The sequence below is a fragment of the Aphelocoma coerulescens genome, chromosome 4 (assembly GCF_041296385.1).
Source record: "Aphelocoma coerulescens isolate FSJ_1873_10779 chromosome 4, UR_Acoe_1.0, whole genome shotgun sequence".
NCBI classification, from domain to species: Eukaryota; Metazoa; Chordata; class Aves; order Passeriformes; family Corvidae; genus Aphelocoma; species Aphelocoma coerulescens.
Window position 1 is genome coordinate 32,939,545 of NC_091017.1, and position 21,357 is coordinate 32,960,901.

General features: G+C 46.1%; 3 protein-coding genes and 1 non-coding gene across 8 annotated transcripts in view; 2 read left to right on the plus strand and 2 right to left on the minus strand.

The window, feature by feature from the left end:
* Positions 1 to 3,915: 3,915 nt before the first annotated feature.
* LOC138109672 (ribonuclease CL2-like) lies at positions 3,916 to 4,944 on the minus strand. Its single transcript, XM_069013465.1, has 2 exons — positions 4,845 to 4,944; positions 3,916 to 4,449 (listed from the first exon to the last, which is right to left on the minus strand). The coding sequence occupies exon 2, from the start codon at positions 4,441 to 4,443 to the stop codon at positions 4,012 to 4,014; it is 432 nt and encodes a 143-aa protein (XP_068869566.1). The 5' UTR covers positions 4,444 to 4,449; positions 4,845 to 4,944; the 3' UTR covers positions 3,916 to 4,011.
* A 2,002-nt stretch (positions 4,945 to 6,946) lies between these two features.
* Positions 6,947 to 10,523, plus strand: RPS3A (ribosomal protein S3A). The gene is made up of 6 exons (XM_069013466.1): positions 6,947 to 7,056; positions 7,313 to 7,416; positions 8,552 to 8,739; positions 8,917 to 9,125; positions 9,679 to 9,788; positions 10,360 to 10,523. Exons 1-6 carry the CDS (start codon positions 6,995 to 6,997, stop codon positions 10,479 to 10,481), a joined length of 795 nt encoding a protein of 264 aa, XP_068869567.1. The 5' UTR covers positions 6,947 to 6,994; the 3' UTR covers positions 10,482 to 10,523.
* Positions 10,033 to 10,102, plus strand: LOC138110167 (small nucleolar RNA SNORD73). The gene has a single exon (XR_011150801.1). It is a non-coding gene; the product is annotated as a small nucleolar RNA SNORD73 (small nucleolar RNA).
* Positions 10,524 to 12,503: 1,980 nt separating the features above from the next.
* SH3D19 (SH3 domain containing 19) overlaps positions 12,504 to 21,357 on the minus strand; it is an 84,889-nt gene continuing 76,035 nt past the window's right edge. For all 5 annotated transcript variants that reach the window (XM_069013468.1, XM_069013467.1, XM_069013470.1 and 2 more), the window contains 6 exons: positions 20,783 to 20,841; positions 19,003 to 19,190; positions 18,688 to 18,740; positions 18,006 to 18,192; positions 16,931 to 17,028; positions 12,504 to 15,654 (listed from right to left, as the gene is read on the minus strand). In XM_069013468.1, the coding sequence (XP_068869569.1) occupies positions 15,538 to 15,654; positions 16,931 to 17,028; positions 18,006 to 18,192; positions 18,688 to 18,740; positions 19,003 to 19,190; positions 20,783 to 20,841 (702 nt within the window). In that variant the 3' untranslated portion in view covers positions 12,504 to 15,537. The remainder of the gene's footprint in view (positions 15,655 to 16,930; positions 17,029 to 18,005; positions 18,193 to 18,687; positions 18,741 to 19,002; positions 19,191 to 20,782; positions 20,842 to 21,357) is intronic.

The following is a 21,357-nucleotide window of genomic DNA, read 5'->3' on the forward strand; positions in this document are numbered from 1 at the left end:
CATTCAACCAGCCCACATAACACAAGGTTGGATCCATTTTGCATGGTGAGTTTCAGTTTGGTGACAAACACTGTTAGAGGTATTGGCACAGGGCCTGCATAGCATAGGATGTTAACTTGATCAAAACTCTTTCTCTTGAGTTTGGGCACTTGAGTCTGATTCTGGTGTTGATCTTGGCACCTTGAAGCAGCATTCCCAGCAGACCAGAGGTCAACAGTAGTCTTTTTCACCTACATATTTTTTAGATTGGGTGGGTGGCCTCTTGGTCTCATGGACAGAATTCTTAGCTCCAGGCTTTCCTGGTGCTTTCCCCTATGGTAGCTCATGCTTCTTCTCCAGCCTGAGCAGTCCTAGGTTTTGGGTCTTAGGGTCAGTGCTTGAACTGGAGAAGTGCATTAGGATTTCTGATGTGTAGCTGTTGTGGGGAAAGTGACACCTAAGCCTCAGCTGAGTGCCACAGCTGAGTTTGAGGACGTTGCTGTCTTATGCTCCCCTTGTCTGTGCTGTCCCCAGCATGCCATGGGCAGCAGCTCCCCTTTTCCTAGCAGGCATTCTTGTCCCCATGCCCAGGAACCTCTGCAAGAATGGTGGAGGGGATGGATCATTCCCTGTGTGGCAGGGGTTACAGGTGACCCTGCACTCTGGGGACCAAGTGTGTCACCCGCTCAGGGGGAAGGAGGATTGCAGGACATATCTGACTGGGAACACAGCTTGAGGTCTGTATGCCCTAGGGACACTGCTGAGGAGCAGTGACTGGAGGAGCACCACAGACCCCAGCATCTCACTGATGCTGCTGGATGAGGAAGGGGGTGTTTTCTTGTCTCGTGCTGCCCCCAGGCAGCCTGGCAGCCCCTTTCCCAGTGGTCCAAGTGAACAAGAAAGGTGGATGTGCTGCATAGAAACTGTCTTGTATTTTGCTGTATTTTTGCAGGGTGTCTTTTAAGAGCAGGCGATACACTGGAAAGAAGCTTTTTCCATGTCAATTTTGGCATGCATGACATGCAGCAACAGCCTAGTTTCACAGGACTCATTCTGCCAAATCCATGGAGCTCGATATTTTACTTTGCTGAGTAAATATTTCTGAAGGCCTTTGCAGTGCCTGCTTAAGCAATTCTCTGCTATGGTTCTGAAAAAATGCCCTTGCTTTTCAAGGAGCAGGAACAAATTTCCACAGCAGCGCTGGAAATATTGACACACTGCTCATGCCTCTCATTTTATACCATCAAAGGCTGGGCAGTGGAAGCTTGTGAGCCATAATGAAGCATGTGAGTCAGCATTATTTGTTTCATTTCCCTGTGCTAAACAAGCAACAGCCAGTTCCTGGCGAAGGAATTAATTGTTTGACAATAGAGCAGGCGAGCAGAGCAGGCTGACCACTGTCAGAGCAAACTCTGGGCATGAAAGTCAAGGAGATATGACTCAGATACAAGCTTTAGGCATATAGTGCTGTTCTGGAAACATTTTTGGTTGCATCTTTTTGTCTTCTTCAGAAAAAGAAAGGACATAAATGGGAAGGGAGGCTATTAAATAAGGCTGAGGTCTGAACTGAGCTCCTGTCTCAAGACTTTTCTGTGACCCTAGGAAAGCAGCTTAACTCCTACCCACAAAGCAGAGATGATCACTTTCTGTGTTACAAAGCAGAATCAACCACAAACCTCACAACTTTCCATTTGACTGTGTTAGGCAGGACATGAAAGTATCTAAATGAGGAATAAATTAAGAAATAAATGCAGTGATTTATTAAAACATAATATTGCAAAATTCCTTCCTTTATTTTCAGGCACCAGTCCCTCCCTGCCTTTTTGCTACTTGCTGCCATTACAAATTTGCTGAGCACTGCCTGTAAATGGCCCACTGCTGCTTGTGGCAAAGGCCACAACACCCTCTGGATGATCCCAATTCCTTTGTGGCTGAGTTTTTTCCCTTTAGCCTTCACAAAGAACAGACACTGATATACTGAAGAAACAGACCTGCTTCTTAGGGGAAAACACAGCAGAGGAGTGAATCAACAGTACAATTATGGGATGGGATGTGCTGAAGGGGTTGAGCTGCCCTGCCATCCAATGGGAGATGCCAGGAATCATCCAGACTTTCCAGCAGACTCAGGTAGCCACAGTATGCTGGGCATCCCAGAAATGGTATTGCTGCTCTGGGACTGCAGCTCAGAGCTGTCTCCCCAGGATGGGTGCTATCTGTACCCATGCACTTCCGAGCCTGTAGTGCAAAGCTTGTGGGGTAAATCAGTGATAATATTTTTCTCTGCCACTGCCAGGATGATCTCAGCTACCAGAGAACAAGTGGAGAGATGGAATCCTCCTCCAAACCCTGAAGAACGAAGGTAGCAAGAAGCAGAGATCAAACCCTTGTACTTGCAGAGACCCCAGGTATTCCCTCCTGAGCCAGTCTCCATGAGCTTCTCCCATGGCCAGGAGTGACCAGGGTGGAGAAGTGAGTCTGCTGTAAGTTGCTGGGCCAGGAATGCCCCAAATACCTTTGAAATACCCCAATTCCCCCACAGTGCACAGAGAGTAGTGCACTAGGCCAGTACTGAGAGGTGGAGCTCACCAGTCCATGGATGGCCCTCAAAATGCCTTTCATGTGAATTTCAGAAAAGGAGCACCTGAGTTACTTAAGGCACATGAGCAGGAGGTATCTTGGAGAGGGAGGAAAAGGATCAGGAAGACGATTTTCTGCACTCATTTTCCTCTCAGCTACAATTTCTGGATGCATTTGGGCTGCCTTTTTGCAGCAGCACAGCACCTGGCTGTCAGCAGTCCCATGGGACTTCTATGGGCTCCCACAGCAATAGGACCAGAGCAAAGGGGTCCCCCAGCCTACTGGGCTGCATTAGGCAGAATGCTGCCAGCACGTGGAGAGAGGTGATCCTGCTCCTCTGCTCAGCACTGAGACACACCTGGTGTGCTGGGTCCAGTACATGAGAGACATGGACATACTGGAGAGAGTCCCACATGGAGTTGATGATGATGAAGGGACTGGAGCATGTCTGATCAGAGAAGATGAGAGAGCAGGGACTATTCAGCCTGGAGAAGAGAAGGCTCAGACAGGGGGAGCTTATAAGTATACCGATAAGTACTGATGGGGAGAATGAAGGACAAGAGGTGATGAACACAAGCTGAAATATGTAAAATCCCATAGAGACTCAGGAACATAACTTCTGTATGTGTGTGCATATTGTGTGTACGTGCTTGTGTATGTGTCCTGTGTGTGCTCATGCTGTGTGCTGTGCTAGGAGCAGGGGTGTGAGTGTTTTATGTTTTGTATTGTGAGTGTGGCTACATGTTTTGTGCATTGTGTGTGTGTGTTGTGCTCAGTGTGTGTGGGATGGTGGTTCAGGGCTCTGTGTGGCCCCAGCCAGGGCTCAGTCCTGTGTGGTCCCAAGGGGGAGCAGCTCCAGCCCCAGAGAGGTCACAGATGGGGTCAGAGGCATGTGGGAGACGGGGCATCTGAGAGTTTATGGGGCAGACATGGGGGAATCTGGGGGTACCCAGGGGGTTATGAGGCATGTGGGAGGTTGGGAAACCCTGTGGGAGTTAGGGGGCATCCAGGAAAGCAGTGTGACACCCAAAGGGTCAGGATACTGGAGAGAGGGCTGGGTGCACATCCGGGAGATCAGGGGGGCCTTGGGTGGGAGGGTGGTGGCGGTTACGGGGCACCCGTGGGAGTTGTGGGACACCCAAGAAAGGGGAGAGGGCACAGGAGAAGTCAGAGACACCCTAGGGGGCTATGGAACACCCAGGAGGCTGGGAAAACCCAGGGATTTATAAAGCACATGGGGGCCAAGTCCACCTTGAACAGAACAAGGTGGACTTGGTTGGGGTCACGCAAGGGGCTCAGGGGCACCCGGAGAGGGGTATGATTGCAGGGTCCCCCCAGAAGCTGATGCTGGAGCCCAGGCCTCTGCCACCTCCTTTATTGGCAGCACTAACAGAGCCCACGATGGGAGGGAGAAGCCGCGCAGCGCCGAGGCTCCGTAACCCGCCATGCCAGGCCTCACTGCGGCGCCGCGTAGGTGCCCGCGAGGTGCACGGGCAGCCCGTCCTGGCAGGCCACGCGCACGTGGTGCTGCAGCTGGCGGGCCCGGTAGGCGCAGGGCGGCCGCGTGTCCCCGCCGCGCAGGCGGCAGGCCGTGAGGCTCACGGCGCTCGGGGTGCTCTGGAACCCCGCGGCATCGGGCGCCTGGGAGCAGGCGGCCACCAGGACGGCGGCCGGGGCGTGCACGAAGGTGTTGGAGGGCTTGCAGGGCCTGCCCGGGGCCGTCACCCGCCGCCGCGCCAGCATGGTCTCGCAGTAGCGATGCGCCGCCAGCGTGGACGTGCGGGGGTTGTCCACGTGCTGCCGCAGGAACTTCTCGTAGCGGGTCTCGCCCACCGCCCCTGCCAGTGCTGCCAGCACCAGGGTCATGCACAGCACCCAGCCCGCCATGGACACCTAGCGAGAGGTGGGGTTAGGGCCATCTGGACTTCTGGGCCCCCGACTGGAAATCCCACCCTGGATGCTTGGTTATTCTACAAATTCCACCTCCCAAACACCTGGGTCCCATACAAATCCCCTCCCAAAGCGTGGGGGCTCATCTCTGGACAACTGGGCTGTCTGTGGATCTCACCTGGATGCATGGGTCCCCTGCAGTCATGCACTCCCCACAAGCCTCAGTCCCCTATGGAACCCCCCATACCTGCTCACCAGTCCCCTGGCTCCCCTATAGATCCACCCCATATCCTGACACCCAGGTGCCATACACAGCCTCCCGTCCCCACTGGATGCTTGGGTTCCTCACAGACCCCTCCCACAAACATTCTGGTCCCCTATACACCCCTCACCCGCACCTGTGTGCGCGCCTCAGTTTCCCTTATGGCCTCAGGGTCTCCAGGATCCCTCCCACTCCTCTGCACTTCTTTTATACTGGCCCCAGCTGTGCCCAATGGGCAAGGATCCAGGAGGAGGGGCAGGGTAAAGAGCAAAGTCCAGTGGATGTCTGGGGGGAGACAGTTGTCCAGGAGGCCCCGCTCACCCTCATGGCCCCCCAAGGTCATTAGGTAGTCATTAACGAACCACGTGACTGTTTGTGTGCATCCCCTTGGGTGGCCCCTGCCCACTCTGGCCTTGGCCACCTGTCCCATGAAAGGCAGGATACATGAAAGGGTCCCTTTGGGTGGCAGGGCAAGATACCTGGTTCCCTGGTGGGGAGCAGGATGTCACCATCACCTCTGGGACAGCTGACAGATGTTCCTACAACTCTTGGAAGATGTGACATGCCCATGGTTGTCCTGCAGTGCTAAGGGACCTATGTGTTCCTTTTCCCTGTGTCCCCTTGCAGGCAAATTCATATCCCTGGGAAGCGCCAGGATGCATTTTTCCTCGCTGCTACCTCCCATGCTCCCAGCTACTCCATTGATGCAGAGACAAGCAAAGAGTCAGGAACCAGCCTGAGCCCATCAAATACTCCTGTCTCATGACCACCATAATGGAGCCCCAAGGAAAGCATGTCCCCTCCAGAGGGAGAGGCATGCAGTGCCCAGGAGAGGCTGTCACGAGTGGCTGCAAGTGGTCTTCATCCTCCTCTTCAAAGACATCAGAGAAACTGTGATGGGAAGTGGCAAACAGAGAATGAGGTCTTGGGCAGCACCTTTCCCGAAAGAACTGTAACAATTCCAAGATTGATCATGGTGAAGGTGCAGAAGGTCCTGCCCTGGGCTCTGGTGGCATTTCTACAGCCTCTGAAGAAATCCTCCTCAAAGGTGCACAGCCTGTACAGTGGGAACAGCTCAGGCACCTAGCCAAAACCTTGCAGACATGGAAGGTCAGCGCAGCCCCCTTGCTGACCCCCTGCTCCTGCTGGGCATGGAAGGAGAATGGGGACTCTCATCATGACCCCTTGGACACACTCTGCTTTCCACTGTCCTGGTGTGGGTGGAAACGGAATGGTGTCCACAGGACGGGGAACAAGCCTGGATTTGTGGCAATGGGCTGTCTCTAGCTGCCATAGTACAGTACCTGTGCTGGATCCCATCCCACCTGGCAGAGCCTCAGGCATACCCTTGCCAGAGGTGGGTGTGAGGTGCACTGGTGAACCACAGCCTGTGGTCACCTCTTGTCCCTGGGGGAGTCCCAGCTGCCTGGCACTGTCCTGGGCACTGCTTCTCCATGTCCCATCCAGGAGGCCTGAGCAGAGCCTCCTCCTGCCCTGTGCGGTGGGGACAGGAGCCATCGGCTGAGGCACTTGGGGCAGCCAAGACCAACAACTCCTGGCTGTCCCCTCGGCGCCCCATGGCCTGGGAAAGGTGCCGATTTTAGGAGCTCTCTAAACACAGAGTATAGTTTAGAAAGGAGACATTGTTTGTTCTGCGTGGGATGCAAGGTGGAGGTTTGACAAATCAAACACACCATGAGGTAAAAAGCGACATCTTTTATACAGTAAAGTTTACATCAGCCCGCCTGTCTAATGCACATTTCCCGCCCACCGATGCATATTTATTTGTATGACATACTCTTACACGATGCTTGAAGTACAAAGTTCTTTTCTTTATGAAGCAATTTGCATCGTAGAAGATACCAGACGACATCAGTTACCTTTACCAGAAGTGACAAGATTCAGCCTGGGGACAGGTAATTCGGCTTGAAGCCATCAGAAAGGGCAGGAGGTGGCACCTGCCTTTCTCCCGGGCACAGTTGGTGCAGCGAACCCCGTCCCTGCGGCTGTGCCGGCCCGGCCAGCGGCCCCCTCGGGCATTCCCATTCCCAGCGCTGCGCTCCGCACGGCTCCAGCCGGGGGCGCTCACGGGCACGGGCTGTGCCGAGCGCTCCCCCTGCCCCCCCGCGTCGTTGGTTCCGTCCAGCCGTGGTACGTCCCGGGCGGGCCGCCCCCGCTCCCGGCGCTGGGCGCGGCCCCGTTCTCGCAGGTCTCGCGCGAGCGCCGGTCTCGTATAATCTCGCGGGAGCGGGCGCGCCCCGCCCTTTCCGCGGCGCGGGCCGGACGATGGCGGTCGGGAAGAACAAGCGCCTCACCAAGGGCGGCAAGAAGGGCGCCAAGAAGAAAGTGTGAGGGCCGCCGGGGCACGGGCGGGCGGTGCCCGGGGGCGCCGGGCGGGGCGCCGCGGCGGCGGGATGCCGGGGATGCGGGGCGGATGGCGGCGGCGGCCCGGCCGGAGCAGGGCCGGTACTGTCATGGCGTCAGCCGTGCGGGCGTGGGCCTGGCGGGGCGGGAGCAGCGGCGGGCATCGGGAGAGGAAGGTCTTTCTGCAGCCCGGCTTGGCCTGAGAAAGTCGGTAAAAAAATCTTCTTCATTTGATTTAAGGGTCGACCCTTTCTCCAAGAAGGACTGGTACGATGTCAAAGCTCCGGCGATGTTCAATATCCGAAACATCGGGAAGACGCTTGTCACCAGGACTCAAGGAACTAGTGAGTAGTTGGGGTTGGTGCAGTAGAGCGGGTTGTGTTTGCTCCATGTGCTAGCTCCAAGCGGTTAAAGAGCTTCTTGGATAAAAAACTGCTGACAAATGGGTTTTGTTTGTACTGTTACGAACCTGGAAACTAAAAAAGTTGGATGATTTGAGTGGGGTTTTTTTGAGTTGACCTGAGTTGCTTAAATAAATGAGGTGCAGGGAAGTTCATACACTGGACCCTTGTTTGTACAAGAATGCCAAACCATGGAAGGAAGGGCCTGAAGTGTCTAATGAGCTCCTCTTGTGCTAACCTGGCGAGTTGAGAAAAGTTAAAAGCATTAAGCAGTAGTTCTAATTGTCACAGGGGGAGATGTGGGAGAGTGCCACAGGAGACCTTAGTCCTGATAGGGTCATAACGACCCTATCAAAACAGTGAAATTTCTTAAAGATTTTGGGTAAAGATTAGAGCCGGAATTGCTGATTTAATGTGAGCACTGATGTATCACTGGTGGGTTAATTCAGTTTAATATAATCTGGCACACATTAGGAAGAGGAAATGTCTGTTAGGAATGCAGGGGTGTCTGGATAGAGGTAACCCTGTTTTTGGAAGCTTAGCTGTGCAGAATGGCTAAATGGTTTTATGATAACTGTGCTGGTTGCACTCAGAGTTAGGACGATGATTGTTATTTTGAACTGCAACATGTGAAACAAATAAAAGGAGGATCACTGCAAAACGAAGTGTGAATCAGCCAGTGTTGTTAAAATGGTTCCTTGTTGGAGGAGGAGCTGTGAAGTGATTGTCCTGGGGTGTTCACTGCTGCTTCATCTCTGCTGAGCACTTGCAGCTTTTTATGTTTAGTTTTTTCATTACTGCTCATAATTTCCAAATACTCTGTAACCCCTTTATGCTTGAAACAAACCAAATTATTACACGTGGTGGGATGTGCTGTATGCTGCTGTCCCATATCCCATACCTGATACTATTACCTTAAAAAGTTTCCTCCCAAAGGGAGGCATTTCCAGCCTTGCTGGCTCTGTGATCACCATTAGAAAGCATCAGAAAACAGGATTCCAGCAGGAATTCAGGATCTGATTTTAAGAATGTGCTTCTAATGTTCATAAAAGGTGTTCTGTTCCGTTCCATCACACAGAAATTGCTTCTGATGGGCTGAAGGGCCGTGTGTTTGAAGTGAGCCTGGCTGATCTGCAGAATGATGAGGTTGCCTTCCGCAAATTTAAACTGATCACTGAGGACGTTCAGGGCAAAAATTGTCTGACCAACTTCCATGGGATGGACCTGACACGGGACAAGATGTGCTCCATGGTCAAAAAATGGCAGGTGAGTCAGGAACAAGGTCTGCCTGCTGCCGGTGCCTTCAGGGAGGGAGGGAGGGAGCCGCTGGTGCCTGGCAAAGCCGTGTTTGAAGCTGCATCAGACATCAACAGCGTCGGGTGCATGGGGTTGGGCAGCCTGTCTGCCGGGTGGGTGGTAAATGTTCAGTGCTTTCCCTTTCAGACAATGATTGAAGCCCACGTGGATGTCAAAACCACAGATGGGTACCTGCTGCGCCTCTTCTGTGTGGGCTTCACCAAGAAGCGCAATAACCAAATCCGCAAGACCTCCTATGCCCAGCACCAGCAGGTCCGGCAGATCCGCAAGAAAATGATGGAAATCATGACCCGGGAGGTGCAGACCAATGACCTGAAGGAAGTTGTCAATAAGCTGTAAGCTTTGGCTGTGTTCTCTTTTTCTCTCCTGCAGTTTAAATCGTTTGGGGGTTGGTTGTTGCTGAGTGCTTGAGGAGTGCTGATGCATCACAAGCTGTTTGTCAGAGACCAGGCAAGGAGCCCCTCGTGTGGAAAAGGCAATCGCCCTTTTCTGCAAATGGCTTCTCTTAGTGTCTGCATCCTGTCTGATCTGAATCCTATGTCATGTTTGCATAAATGTAAAGTCACTCTCCAGAGAATTTGTGGTTCACATTTCTACAGACTAAAGTTGTAATTCTGATCGGTTGGGGCTGTGAATGCTCTGAGCTCTTCCGATAGAAGAGTTTACCAAAGTGTGCTGATTGCTTCCAAAAGTTTGCAGATTTGCTCTCAAAATGGGCGCACTTGTGCTTTGTCCCTTCTAACTTCACAAGGAAAGTGGCTTAGAATCTAAATGTACTTGAAGAAAATTGTCAAAGTGGTAATGTAAACTTTTGTAGAATGTTTTGCTGTGTTGCTGCTGAAGAAGCAGGCAGAGTTTTTAACATTGTGGTGCTCTGTGATGTCTCAGGATCCCAGACAGCATTGGCAAGGACATTGAGAAGGCCTGTCAGTCCATTTACCCTCTGCACGATGTCTATGTACGCAAGGTGAAGATGCTCAAGAAGCCCAAGTTTGAATGTAAGTCAGTTACTGCAGACACTTGGAGGAGGGCGTGGGAAGGAGTTACTTCAAATATGTTTGCTTTTGGATAAAGATGTTACAGCAGCATCAATGATCTTAAGTATTTGTAGAAGGGAAACAGTGTGTCCTTGTCCTGCTGTGTGACTTCCAGGATAGAAACCCAAGCAGTGAGTGTTCAGTTGGGAGCTTCTTGAATTCTCACCTGGAACTGCTGCTGAATATTTAAAAGCTTTGCTTTGGGAATGAATGATGACAAAATGTTTCGGTCCCAGATGATGTGGAATGATTCCATTTCCCCTTTTTCTGACATTCCCGTGCAGCAGTAGGTTCTTGAGTCCAGGTCTTTTTAGAAAAAAGTGTAGTTTGCAGTTTCATTATGTAGCCTTATTTCACTGCTTGTTTCTAGCTGACTGTCACTGCAGTGACATCTCTGTGCATGGGCTGTCTGCAGTGGACTTGCTCCTACGTACAGAAGATATTCTGGTGGTTTCATTTGTGTATGAGATTGAGTAATTGAAAACTTTAAACAGGTCCATGTCTCACTCTTTCTATCACTGCTTCTTTTTAGTGGGCAAGCTGATGGAGCTGCATGGCGAAGGTGGTGGTGCTGGAAAGCCCTCTGGGGACGAGGCAGGCACTAAGGTAGAGCGAGCTGATGGATATGAGCCGCCTGTGCAAGAGTCTGTGTGAAACTAAAAATTGGTGGAAAATAAAAGGTTTTAATATACAGAACTAATGCTTGGTTGCCTGTATTGCTGCTGGATGTGTGGATGGGTTTTAATAAGGTAAACCTATGGTCTTGGTTAAAAAAAAATAAATAAAAGAAGTACTTGTGTACTTCACTTGTGTTGTGGAGATGGGTGGAAGAAGGAGGCGGGTTGTCCTTTTTGTGGATTCTCTGTGTTGGTTTTTCCCAGTAATTTTATCCTCACCAAAAAAGCCCTGTGTATGTGTGCAGAGGTTGTATTGGTGAGAGGTGCCTCAGAGAGTCCAGGGAAGGCAGAAATTGCACAGGGAAACCTGTGTCAGAATTTGGTATTATTGAGAAGTCTGAGGAATTTATCCAGACTACTTACCTCAGAATTATGTGTCCATGTTTAAATTTCTTGGTGGTAATGTAATACAACCTCTAATGGGACAGGTGTGGTCTCTGCTGGTCAGAAGGTGTTTAAAGGTGTTCAAGTTGTAATTATGATGATGGAAGCAGCGTTGATTTTGAGCAGTGCAGAAATGCAGAATGTGCTGGAGCAGTGGAATTGGGTGTTGGATTTTAAGCTGTCAGAACTGAGGGGTGACTGTAATCATGGAGAACCTGTGAAACTTCAGGGGGGGAAAAGTTCTGTAAAAAGGCAATGGTCTGTTGAACGGTCTGAAAACAAAGCACACTTAAATGTTTTGCTGAGTAATTTTAAGACTATTGTTTTCCATTATCTAACAGCATTTTTGCTTGTTCAAGTTACATTGGCTTAAAAATAGAAGAGTGTTTTTTCTGGCTAAAATGAGTTTTCTGTGCTATCGATGTGTTTAGAATATGGCAACAAACCTAAACTTAGTCCTATTAAATTGTTGGTAAGTTAGTGATTTAAAACCTGAGAGCAAAATGGGGTGCTCACTGAGAGTGGTGGCTCTCGCAGTTGGTTGTCACAGAGCTTAGGACAAGAAATAAAGGAAAATACTGAAATGTTACTCTTCCAACAAAGCTACTGGGGAAAATGAAAGGGGCCCTGCTGCCCATGAGGGCTGTACTATTCCCTCTTGGGGACTTTCACATTTTCCTAGTTGATAATTCTGGTTTGGACCAAGTAATAGGCAAAATGAGAAGAATGGTTTTGAGTTTACTTCAGAACACTGCAGGTGATGTGATTTTGTGTTGTGATTCCAAGTTAAAGTTTTAATATGTTCTGCTTTTTCCAGTTTGTGTAATGAAGGAAGTGTAGTGACTGCTCAACACTCAGAACCTTGGAAGAGGGGGAGGGAATCGTGTTGCTTTGCTCTTTCCATCTGTGCTGCTGAGGCAGGTGTCATCTGCCCCCAGGAATCCCACAGAGCCCCATTTTTGAAGGTCTAAGTTTTACCTTGTTACTTACATGTCTGAGGACTGTATGTTGCAAAAACGTTAGTCCAAGAGGATTTGGGAAAAGAACAAAAACTTGGGGTTTTTTTCAGGCTTTTAAATGTATCATTTGGAACAGTGTATTGCTGTGTAGGGGTTCTGGGTAAATGTAGGGTTTGTAATGTGATTGCAGATGGGAGAAAAGCAGGAAGGAAAATACTGTGCATCCTCTGTATTCTCTCAACGAATACCACCTGAAAAATCAGGGTGTGTGAAAGCAGCAGTCAGCAGAGCACATCTAAATTAGTGCAGGACCAGCCCATGTCTTGTCAAAATGTTGTCACAGTGAGAACCACAGTGTGTGTGACACCCTGCCATGACAGCTTGTTGCAGGTAGCAAAGGCCATACATTCTGTAGGTGGTGTGTGAAGCATACCCACATCTAAAGGCTTGAATAAACCACGTTAGTCATCCAGATTCTCTGAGGGGTTTGAACTACTTGTAAAAGGGTACAATATTTATTTATTATTTGTATTTGTCTGGGGGTGGGGTGTTACTTTGCAGCTGGGTTAAATATATGAGCAGAATGAGATCCATAAAACCATCAAGTGGAAAGCTCAGCTTTCCACAGCACAAGAGAATTAAAATGCCCTCATGACTTAATTATAAAAATTTTATTGGTTAAATACATTCTTAATTTACAGAGGTACCATAACAAACTTACTGGACTTAACAAAGGTTTATTTAGGACACTGTTAATTATACACAGAACAAAGACATCTTCCTGAAGATATTTCCAGAGGATGGGTCAAACAAAATATTTCGGTAAGTGAGGCTTTTATTCTAATGCATGGAGATCTAGCTGGATTTCAAGGTTACAGCTGAAATTTGCTACTACATTGCAGTTAAGATTTGCACTCCACCTCATTCTCGGCTTTTTGTACACCTTAGGAATTTCATGCTATGATCTGTATGCGGTCTCATGGTGGTGTAGGGCCTTACCTTAGGAAAATCCTGTCCTGTAAAAGCCGAGCCGTTCTCCCTTGCTTCAGCGTTTTTACAGACGCCGTTGCAGCTGCCTGCAGCCATGCGAGCAGCCCTTAGATGGCACTCGGTGCTCTGAGTAAAAGGCCTTGCTGCTACTCCTGCCCTGCCCCACAGGGAGGAGGAGATTACCTACAGCAGAGTGGTCTTGTCTATGGACAGGCACTGACTTTAAACATTCAGTGAAGTTACAAAAACAACTGGTCAATACACAGTTATAAAAATGGGGAAGAGGAAATTGAAAAAAAATTATAAAAAGATCAGTTCTACTTCTGAGACTTGTATCAAAACCTTAGAAAACTGCCAGACGAACAGGAAGTAAACATCATACACTTCAGCCTCATCTACCACTACACGTGTGCGGTATGTCTTTGAAGGACCTGGCTATTCCTTGGATTTCTCTTGGAGACGACTGGTTTTTTGGAATAAACAAGAAGCTTTAGAATCTCTTAACAGGAAAACTTGGAGAGTGGGAAGGATTGTCCTTGGCTGTGGACTTCCACGTGATTCCACAGGAGTTCCGGACAGGCTTGCTGGGGATGCTAAAACTGAGTAACAGCTGTACACAAATACACTGCATTTCCATCCTTCTAGAACAGCACATAATTCAGAATTGTTACCATGTTAATCCCTTAATGGAAGTAGAAGTCCAGTTCTCAACTCATTAACACTGTGTGTGGTCTTCATCCCCAGTTGTGTGAATGGTACTGGTGTAGTTTAAATACACAACAGACCACAAAGCAGGGGGGCTGTGTCTGTGCAGGTTCTCCAGCCTAGCAGTGACTGCTCAGTGAGTGGTGCCAGGGCCCTCATGTCTGCACTGCAGGTTCCTCACACTTGCTACAGGTGCGCTCCAGTCTGCCACTGGGACTGGATGCCCATTCCTTGCTGGGGAGAGGCCTGCAGTTCTGGCTATGCCTGTTTCTGCCTGCTGTGATGGTCACCAGAGCACAGTGCAGGGGGAGGGCAGGGCCACCTCCCCAGCCTTCTTAGGCCCCAGTTCAGGTGCACCCCAGTCCCTCATGGCAGCAGGTACTTCTTGCTGTGGTGCTCAGAGCTCACACCAGTCAAGTCGGCAGGGACATGACAAAGTCAAAACTATCTCAAGGTCCATCACCATGGTTCTGGTTTCCAGTCTCCATCCACCTCCAACTGTTGGCCCTTCTGCAACCTGAACTGCCACACCCATGAAGGAAAGTCTTGTTGAGGGTATCTCGATATCCAATGACCTGCAGCTCTCTGGAGTAGTGACTCCTCAGCCTACTGTTTCCTTTCGGTGATACAGTGCAGAAGGGGTGGAATACTGGCAGCAGTGAAAGAACCAACTGCAGCATAATTTTTTCTATTCCAGTCTGGTGGAATTAGCAGTTACTCAGGATGCTATTTAACTATTTTGTCAGAAGCCAAGTGTTACAAAAAGGAATTGACTACTAGAAGTTCCCATAATGTGAAACTACCTCAATCATGTCCATCTTAGTTTGTCAGTCAAGCTACACTGCTGCTTTTTACCAAGTGCCTTGGTTAGAGCTGCTTGGAGGAACCTCTTGCCAGGCATGTTTTCCTTAAGGCCTTGACAGACCATTTATGAGGGTGCTCAGTATATTTGGTATGTGGCAACAAACTGGAAACTAATCCCACGTCTACTGAAAGCTAAACCCAAGGCTGTATAATATCCTTCATGTTAAGGATAGGAATAGTGTTACTGAAGTATGTTCCAGTGCTTGAGTGACAAATAAAATGCAGACTGAGTGAACACTGGCTTTCCACTTCCATGAGGGGAGTGGAGGGGCAAATAGTTGGAATAGTACAGCTACTCCATGGCTGGGATCTGAGAAAGCTCAATAAACACTGTCTGTCGCTAACTTCAGCTGGGAAAGAAGGGTATGATGGTGCTTGGAGAACAGTGGGCAGTAGGAAAAATCTAAACCTGTATTTGCAAAGTATTTGGGGAAAGCAAGGAAGGTCTAAGATGATTCATATGAATTTAAACAGAATTCATTAAAAGGCAACATTTTACTTCTGTGATCTTGCATGAGCAGCTTGGGCCAAGAATAGAAGGATACTACACAAGGATTTATTTCTCCATTTTCCCTCTTACCAGTGTTAGATTTGATACCTTTCTACTATGAAATACCAGTTATTTTTCTTACCCTCTAAGTCATAAAACAAGTGGATTCTACTGCTAATGTGGAACTCAAGCAGTAATGAAACCTGAATATCAAACTTCATCTACATACTGAGTGCTGTAATTATATATTAAAACAATTTTTAAAGTTTGGATCTTAAGAAGTTTTCAAAGAAGGCCAAAGCAGCTTATGTTATGCAGACTTTGTGCATGATAAATGTAATACCAGAGAGTAAACATACTAGAATGCTATATAAGTTAAAATGGTGTCGCACCACAGTATTTCCCTAGTTGGAAATGGCTAAAAAGCCTGCTTGTTTTGCTCTCTGAGCATTCATGAAACATGACTACATACACTGTCACCAAAGACTCAAATTTTCTTATTTGACTTCAAGATACTACTATGACTGTCTAGAAAAAGTAGTGCAAAACATTGATAATCAACACATGTTGATGTCTTTGCTGTGCCTTTAGGGTAGAAAACATTCTCTCCCACACACAGGGAGTAGTACAAAGGCAACACTTCATGGTGTTTTTAAAATCTGAACAAAGTTCTTAGGAAATATCCCAGACTTTCCTAGTATCTCTCCACTCATCCAGTCCTCGTCTACAGATTCCAGCTCTGTTATCATGTCACCTGCCTGTAAGAGAAGGAGTAATGTGAGTCAGTCAGCTTACTGTGCAATGTTACTGAGCAATGTTAATGCATGCATAGCTCATCTTATTTAGAAGCAATTATTAATCAAAGAGAAAAGAAGTAAGACATGGCCAGTCTCTTCTGTTGGTTACACCTCTTGGAGATTGTTTGCCAAAACCAGCTGAAGCCTCTTTTAGGCCAAATACTTGTCTATGCTGAAAAATCACCACCTTTGGAGGGACAAAAGAGCACTGCTGGATAACTTCTCACATTGCTTTGGCTCTCCAGGTATGTTAAGAGCTGGCTCATGAGCCCCCTGCTTTACTGCTTATTTGTGAGTGTTTTGAGGGTTGTTTTCTTAAAACACTGGAAAGATTTTTTTTTTTTTTTAATTTAGTCCCAGTATTTTCTAACACCTGGAAAGTTTCCCAGAAAAAGGAAAAGCAATGTAAGAGCTCAGTGTGGCCGTTTAAACTGCAGCTTCTGTGTTTGGTCCTGGTTTTTGTTCTCACAGTCCCATGCCACACCCTTCATCTGAAGTACTGGCCTTTCTTCCAGTACCTCTATTCCCCTTTTCTGCTTTAAAGAATCGTCTGTCCTTTCAGCATTGCAAGCTGCTAATGCTGAAACTATTTTGCTAGTTTTAGAAAACACTGTTTCAGCTCCTGTGAAAGTCTACTGTTTCTCAGAAATTTGCTTTTGAGAACATGGTTACCTAAATCATGACTTTGAGTATCAAGGGCACTCTGTTTTTTGTTCATGCTTAAGATGATCTGGGCATCCAGCATGTATTTAACTTTTCCCCTTGTTCCCATGGCAACTCTGTATTGTGTTGCCAGTTCAAGATGTTGCTGTACCAGGTTTCCTTAGAGGCCTGGCTGCTGTAGCACTGGCTCTCTCACTATTACCTCCTACTCAGTGCTGTCCTTCTAGTACAAAGAGGCTCCCTTCACCATATCAGCCAATCAACAACTGAATACTGCAAAATGAGGTTTGCTTATCTTGCCATGTTTATGGGATCAGAGAAGTCAAGAATTCTGCAACTCCTGACCTCTTCTCAGTGTCCTTAATGACAATTTTTGCTGATAGGAAACAGGAGTGGTAAGGGCAAAAATGTTTTTTAGAGAGACCACTTATCAAATGTGTTAATATCTATGCATATTCTATGTGCTTGATTCTTCTTGTCTAAAGCCTGTTTTCACAGTGGATGAATCTTACTTTTTAGCACTCATTAGGAACACAAGACCTCTTGGAAATTGGTCTAAGAGAGGTGTACTTACTTTGAAAGAAAGCTCATCTTCATTTTCTCCATGAAAATCATAAAGAGCTTTGGCTTTTCCTTTCTTCCCTCCTCCAGGCTGTGACTGCTCTACCCTGGCTACAGAACATGGACAAGAGAAATTACTTGCATTGGAGTGAAATAAATCTCTGTTTCTGGAGAAGTTTCCTGTTATTCTCATGTTTTCTCCCCACTATTGCACTACAAGTTGTCCAAACGTTATTGCTACTGCTCTAACAAATTCACTGTCCTGCTGGAATAAAAAACTCTACTGCCACCAGTTCATTTTATAGTATTAAACACAGTCTCACAGATCTGCTTGTAAGAGCACTAAATTTAAACCTCATTAACTTGGAACTTCCCAATGGTGATATGTAATGAAAGCTGACTTTTCCTCTTTCTGCTCTAAGATGAAGCAGCATCAGTACCCCTGAATTATTCCTAAAGGTGGCTCAATTGCCCTGTTTCACCTGTGCCCAAACCACCCTTGAAAACATCCCAGAATCTGTGCCACCTCACAGACTACTTACTGACTAGAACATTATATTGCCATTATTAGAGAAGTCGATTCAAAACTTAGGTTTAGGTTTAGAATATTAAAGACTGTGGTGGTGTGTGACTTGTTGATCACAGAATCACAGAATCACCGGGTTGGAAGAGACCTTTAAGATCACTGAGTCCAACCCATGCCCTAACACCACCTCAACTAAACCATGGCACTGAGTGCCACATCCAATCTTTTTTTAAACACATCCAGGGGCGGTGACTCCACCACCTCCCTGGGCAGACAATTCCAAAACTTTATCACTCTTTCAGTAAAAAACCTCTTCCTAACATCCAACCTGAATTTCCCTTGGTGCAGCTTGAGGCTGTGTCCTCTTGTTCTGTCAGTTGCTGCCTGGATAAAGAGACCAACCCCCATCTGACTACAGCTGCCTTTCAAGTAGTTGTAGAGAGAGATAAGGTCACCTCTGAGTCTCCTTTTCTCCAGAAGTGGAATAGTGTTCTCCCACAACTCTGTCATGACTGGCACAACACAAGGAATAAAGAATTGCCATCTGGTAGGAGCACTGTACCTGAGCAGGTCTGAACAAAAACTGCTGGGAAAATCCCTTCCTTTCCATTCAGTCTTCCTCTATACCACTCCAAATCTACTTGTTCCAGTATTTGGATGTAGTCTCCCTTTTTGAAGGATAGATCATCTTTGGTTTCTGCTGTAAAATCATGAAGCGCTTCACACCACTCTACTGAGCGTCTGGTGTTCTATTCAAGTGAACAGAAGACGCATTAATTTTAGAAGTGTGAATGGAGCCCACCAACTGATGGGTGCTGCTGAAAGCAGCAGTACAGCCCATGGGTGTCCTGACACTCTCCCATGCAATAGTGCTGCTGCAAATGTAGACTAGAATGGCATTTCAGCAATTACCACCACAGAATTTCATCTAGGCTCAGCCACATTCCTTTTTATCTCTGGTGGCAGGGGAAAGGATTAATAAATGCAAAATTAGATCACTGCAGCAATACTTAAAATAGAGCTAACAAGAATTTCCTTCAGCACAAAGGATAAAAATTTACTAATGTTAATTTGTCAGAAGCTCTGAATTCAATCAGCTTAGGCCAAGTGTCAGAATTGAGGCTGTGACCATGCAGCATTGTGTGCTGTGGGAGCTGTGTCTTGTTCTGCAGTTACTCTCACATTATAATAGTCTCAATAAATCTATACAGAAATTCTGGCCATCACCTATAAAGTTTTATTACCTGAGGAAGGGAAGACGAAATCTCCACCTTATTCTTCAGTGCTGTTTCCGTACCTACATAAGTAAAGCACAACTTAGAATAGGAGCAGTGTCCTATTCAGAATGTTACTAATGACAGAGATTTTAGATATTTGAAGTCATTATTAAGAATATCTTTTAAGAAGTCCTACTGTTAATTTTTTTTTTTGATTGGTCTTCCCTCTCTTTTTACCTCCTTTCTGTATTCATTGTCCTTTTGGAATTTTCTCCTATATGCTGCCTATTTACATTAAGTACATAACTATGCTCTTGAAGGTTTTTGCAAACATATTCATACCTGTTCCAGGCAGATCTTCAATTACTTCCACAAAGTTCAAGGGGAAAATTCCAGATGTGCCTCTGAGCTCTCCTTTGGCCCACTCTTCATTTACATATTTTTTCAGGATAATAGTTTCACCTTCTGAAAAACTGAGCTCATCTTTCTGATCTCCAATGTATTCAAATCGTGCTACACATCTTGGACCTCTGCACAAACAAAAGAGAAAATTACTTTGCTTCTTTACTACTGTCCACTTAATAATAAGACAGCATTGTGTGTAATATATGGATTGATATATTAATTAAAATGATAAAAGGATGCACTGAAGATAGAACAGGTGGAAAACTGGGGGCCAGCCCTGGTTCTCCTCTCTGCTTTCTGAGGAGAACGAGTACAGAGCCTGGAGGAGCCAGATGCAGTTCCTGCATCCCAGTTCCTGGCTGTTAGAGTATTTTGCAAAAGACTCTACTTCCCTTCCAAGCAACAATAAAGCCCCTTGTTTCTGGCTTGCCTGTCCAATTTAACATCTTTGCCTATATCCAAGCAAGTGTCCTGATACACTTTTGTTAACAGTTTGATTGTTTTTCAGGCTAGCATCCCACTTAGATTCAATCAAACATGGGTGGGGGTGGATATTGTATGTTTGTCCCAAATACATGGAGGTTTCATAGGAAGAAGCTAGTTTTTATCTATTTTAACATACTTTATTCTGTAAAATCCATCCCTATAAGATGATATATAGAGGAAATAGTTTATCTATCAAAGAAAGAAACATCAATGCATCTGATAAGATTTTATATACTTTGGTACAGTACTGAAAAAAACCTAATTATTTTTCCCCCAACTTAAAATAGATTTCATTATTTAGGAAGCTAATACATTTAATTTAAGAAATTAAGCCATTTTTTTGTTTCTCAGAAATTCCATGCTGGAAAAAAGCAGTAATAGGATTTAATTCTTTTTATATATGCATAGCACACAACCAAAGTAAGAAGTTTGATTCCCACCCCTGTCTCCCACTCAGTATCTTTTCAAAGATGTGTCTTTCAGGACAGAGCTAGAACTTTCTCTTTCTTTCTTTCTTAGCTGCAGAAGCAGCTTTTTAAAATAAATTTTCGTTCCTAACAAACCAAGATTCATCTAAAGAACAACTGAATGATCCCAATGACACTAGTTGCTCCTGCCTCTGCCTGAATTTACTTTAATTCCTGGAATAAATGATTACAGAATCCAATAAGCACCACTGTGAAATAAATACCATGAAAAATAATTTCTTGCCCACAAATATTAGTACAAGTTGTTTGAAAATGAAAGTGCTGGCAATTGATTTCATAATTCAAACTGGGGAACTTTAGATTTACCCATACAGCTGCACACTTTTAGGGCAGACAGATTTCTTTCCTTAAAGTACCTCTATATTCTGTCCCATTGTATCTTGTTCTTTCAAATGAGTAGGAGCCCTACCATGTTCCATCTTGTGAGGACACTGGAAGAAAGCAGCAAGGTCAGGAGCAAAGAGAGGAGTGTACAATGCTGCTGAAGTTAATCAGATTGGTCCATGGTTTCTGGAACCAGTTTTCATAAAAGTAGGCTTTTTTACCTAAATATGAGTCTTAATAAAACATCATAAGCATTCAGGTTTTTAAAACATATATTTTAATCTTTACAATGTATTTTGGTGAATAAATTGTTAACCCTATCAACCTCAGTGCAGAGAGCCCCTGCTTCAAAGTTAGTTTTTCTTTTAAATTCCTTGTAAATCAACATGAGGAAAAAAAAAAAGATTTATCTGACTCACTTAATACATCGTGATGAAGAGGGCATTTTTTTCCTGGTGGCTTCTTCTGGAACATCAATCTAGTAAGACAATGAAGTAAGTTAAATCTTCCATTTCAATCTCATGGCAACTAACCACAATAAACTTGAAACTGGTTAGAATTATCAGTTTCTCAGATGTGTCACACTCTGTAATTGTTGGCATGCTCCGATATATGACCACATCAATGTAAATTTATGCCTGTTTTCTCATTTTTTAATCTTATGCAAACAAGGAGCAATATTTAATGTTTTGTTTTATGAAGCTGGTTTATTGTTTCTACTTGTGGCATGACTGATTGACAGAACACGTGACTAGATGCTACTACATGCTGTTGCATTTAGATCCCAATTCTCAACTGGTAATTGCTCTCAATTATTTACTAGCACAGTATACCACAATAGACAAAACTACTGTTTACACTTATCCCTTTTGTGCTTTGGTAGGTAGCCAGCTGCTCTCCAAACGAAAACACATCTCACAAATCTCACTTGAATTGGAGAAATACAACTTAGAAAATCAATACACAGATATATCAAACAGACAACATTCAAGTT

Excerpts from the sequence above, each read along its gene's own strand:
- LOC138109672 (XM_069013465.1), bottom strand. The coding sequence starts at position 4,443 with ATGGCGGGCTGGGTGCTGTGCATGACCCTGGTGCTGGCAGCACTGGCA.
- RPS3A (XM_069013466.1), top strand. The coding sequence starts at position 6,995 with ATGGCGGTCGGGAAGAACAAGCGCCTCACCAAGGGCGGCAAGAAGGGC. Across the intron at positions 7,057-7,312 it reads AAGGGCGCCAAGAAGAAAGT|GGTCGACCCTTTCTCCAAGA; the intron begins GTGAGGGCCGCC and ends ATTTGATTTAAG. Across the intron at positions 8,740-8,916 it reads CCATGGTCAAAAAATGGCAG|ACAATGATTGAAGCCCACGT; the intron begins GTGAGTCAGGAA and ends TTTCCCTTTCAG.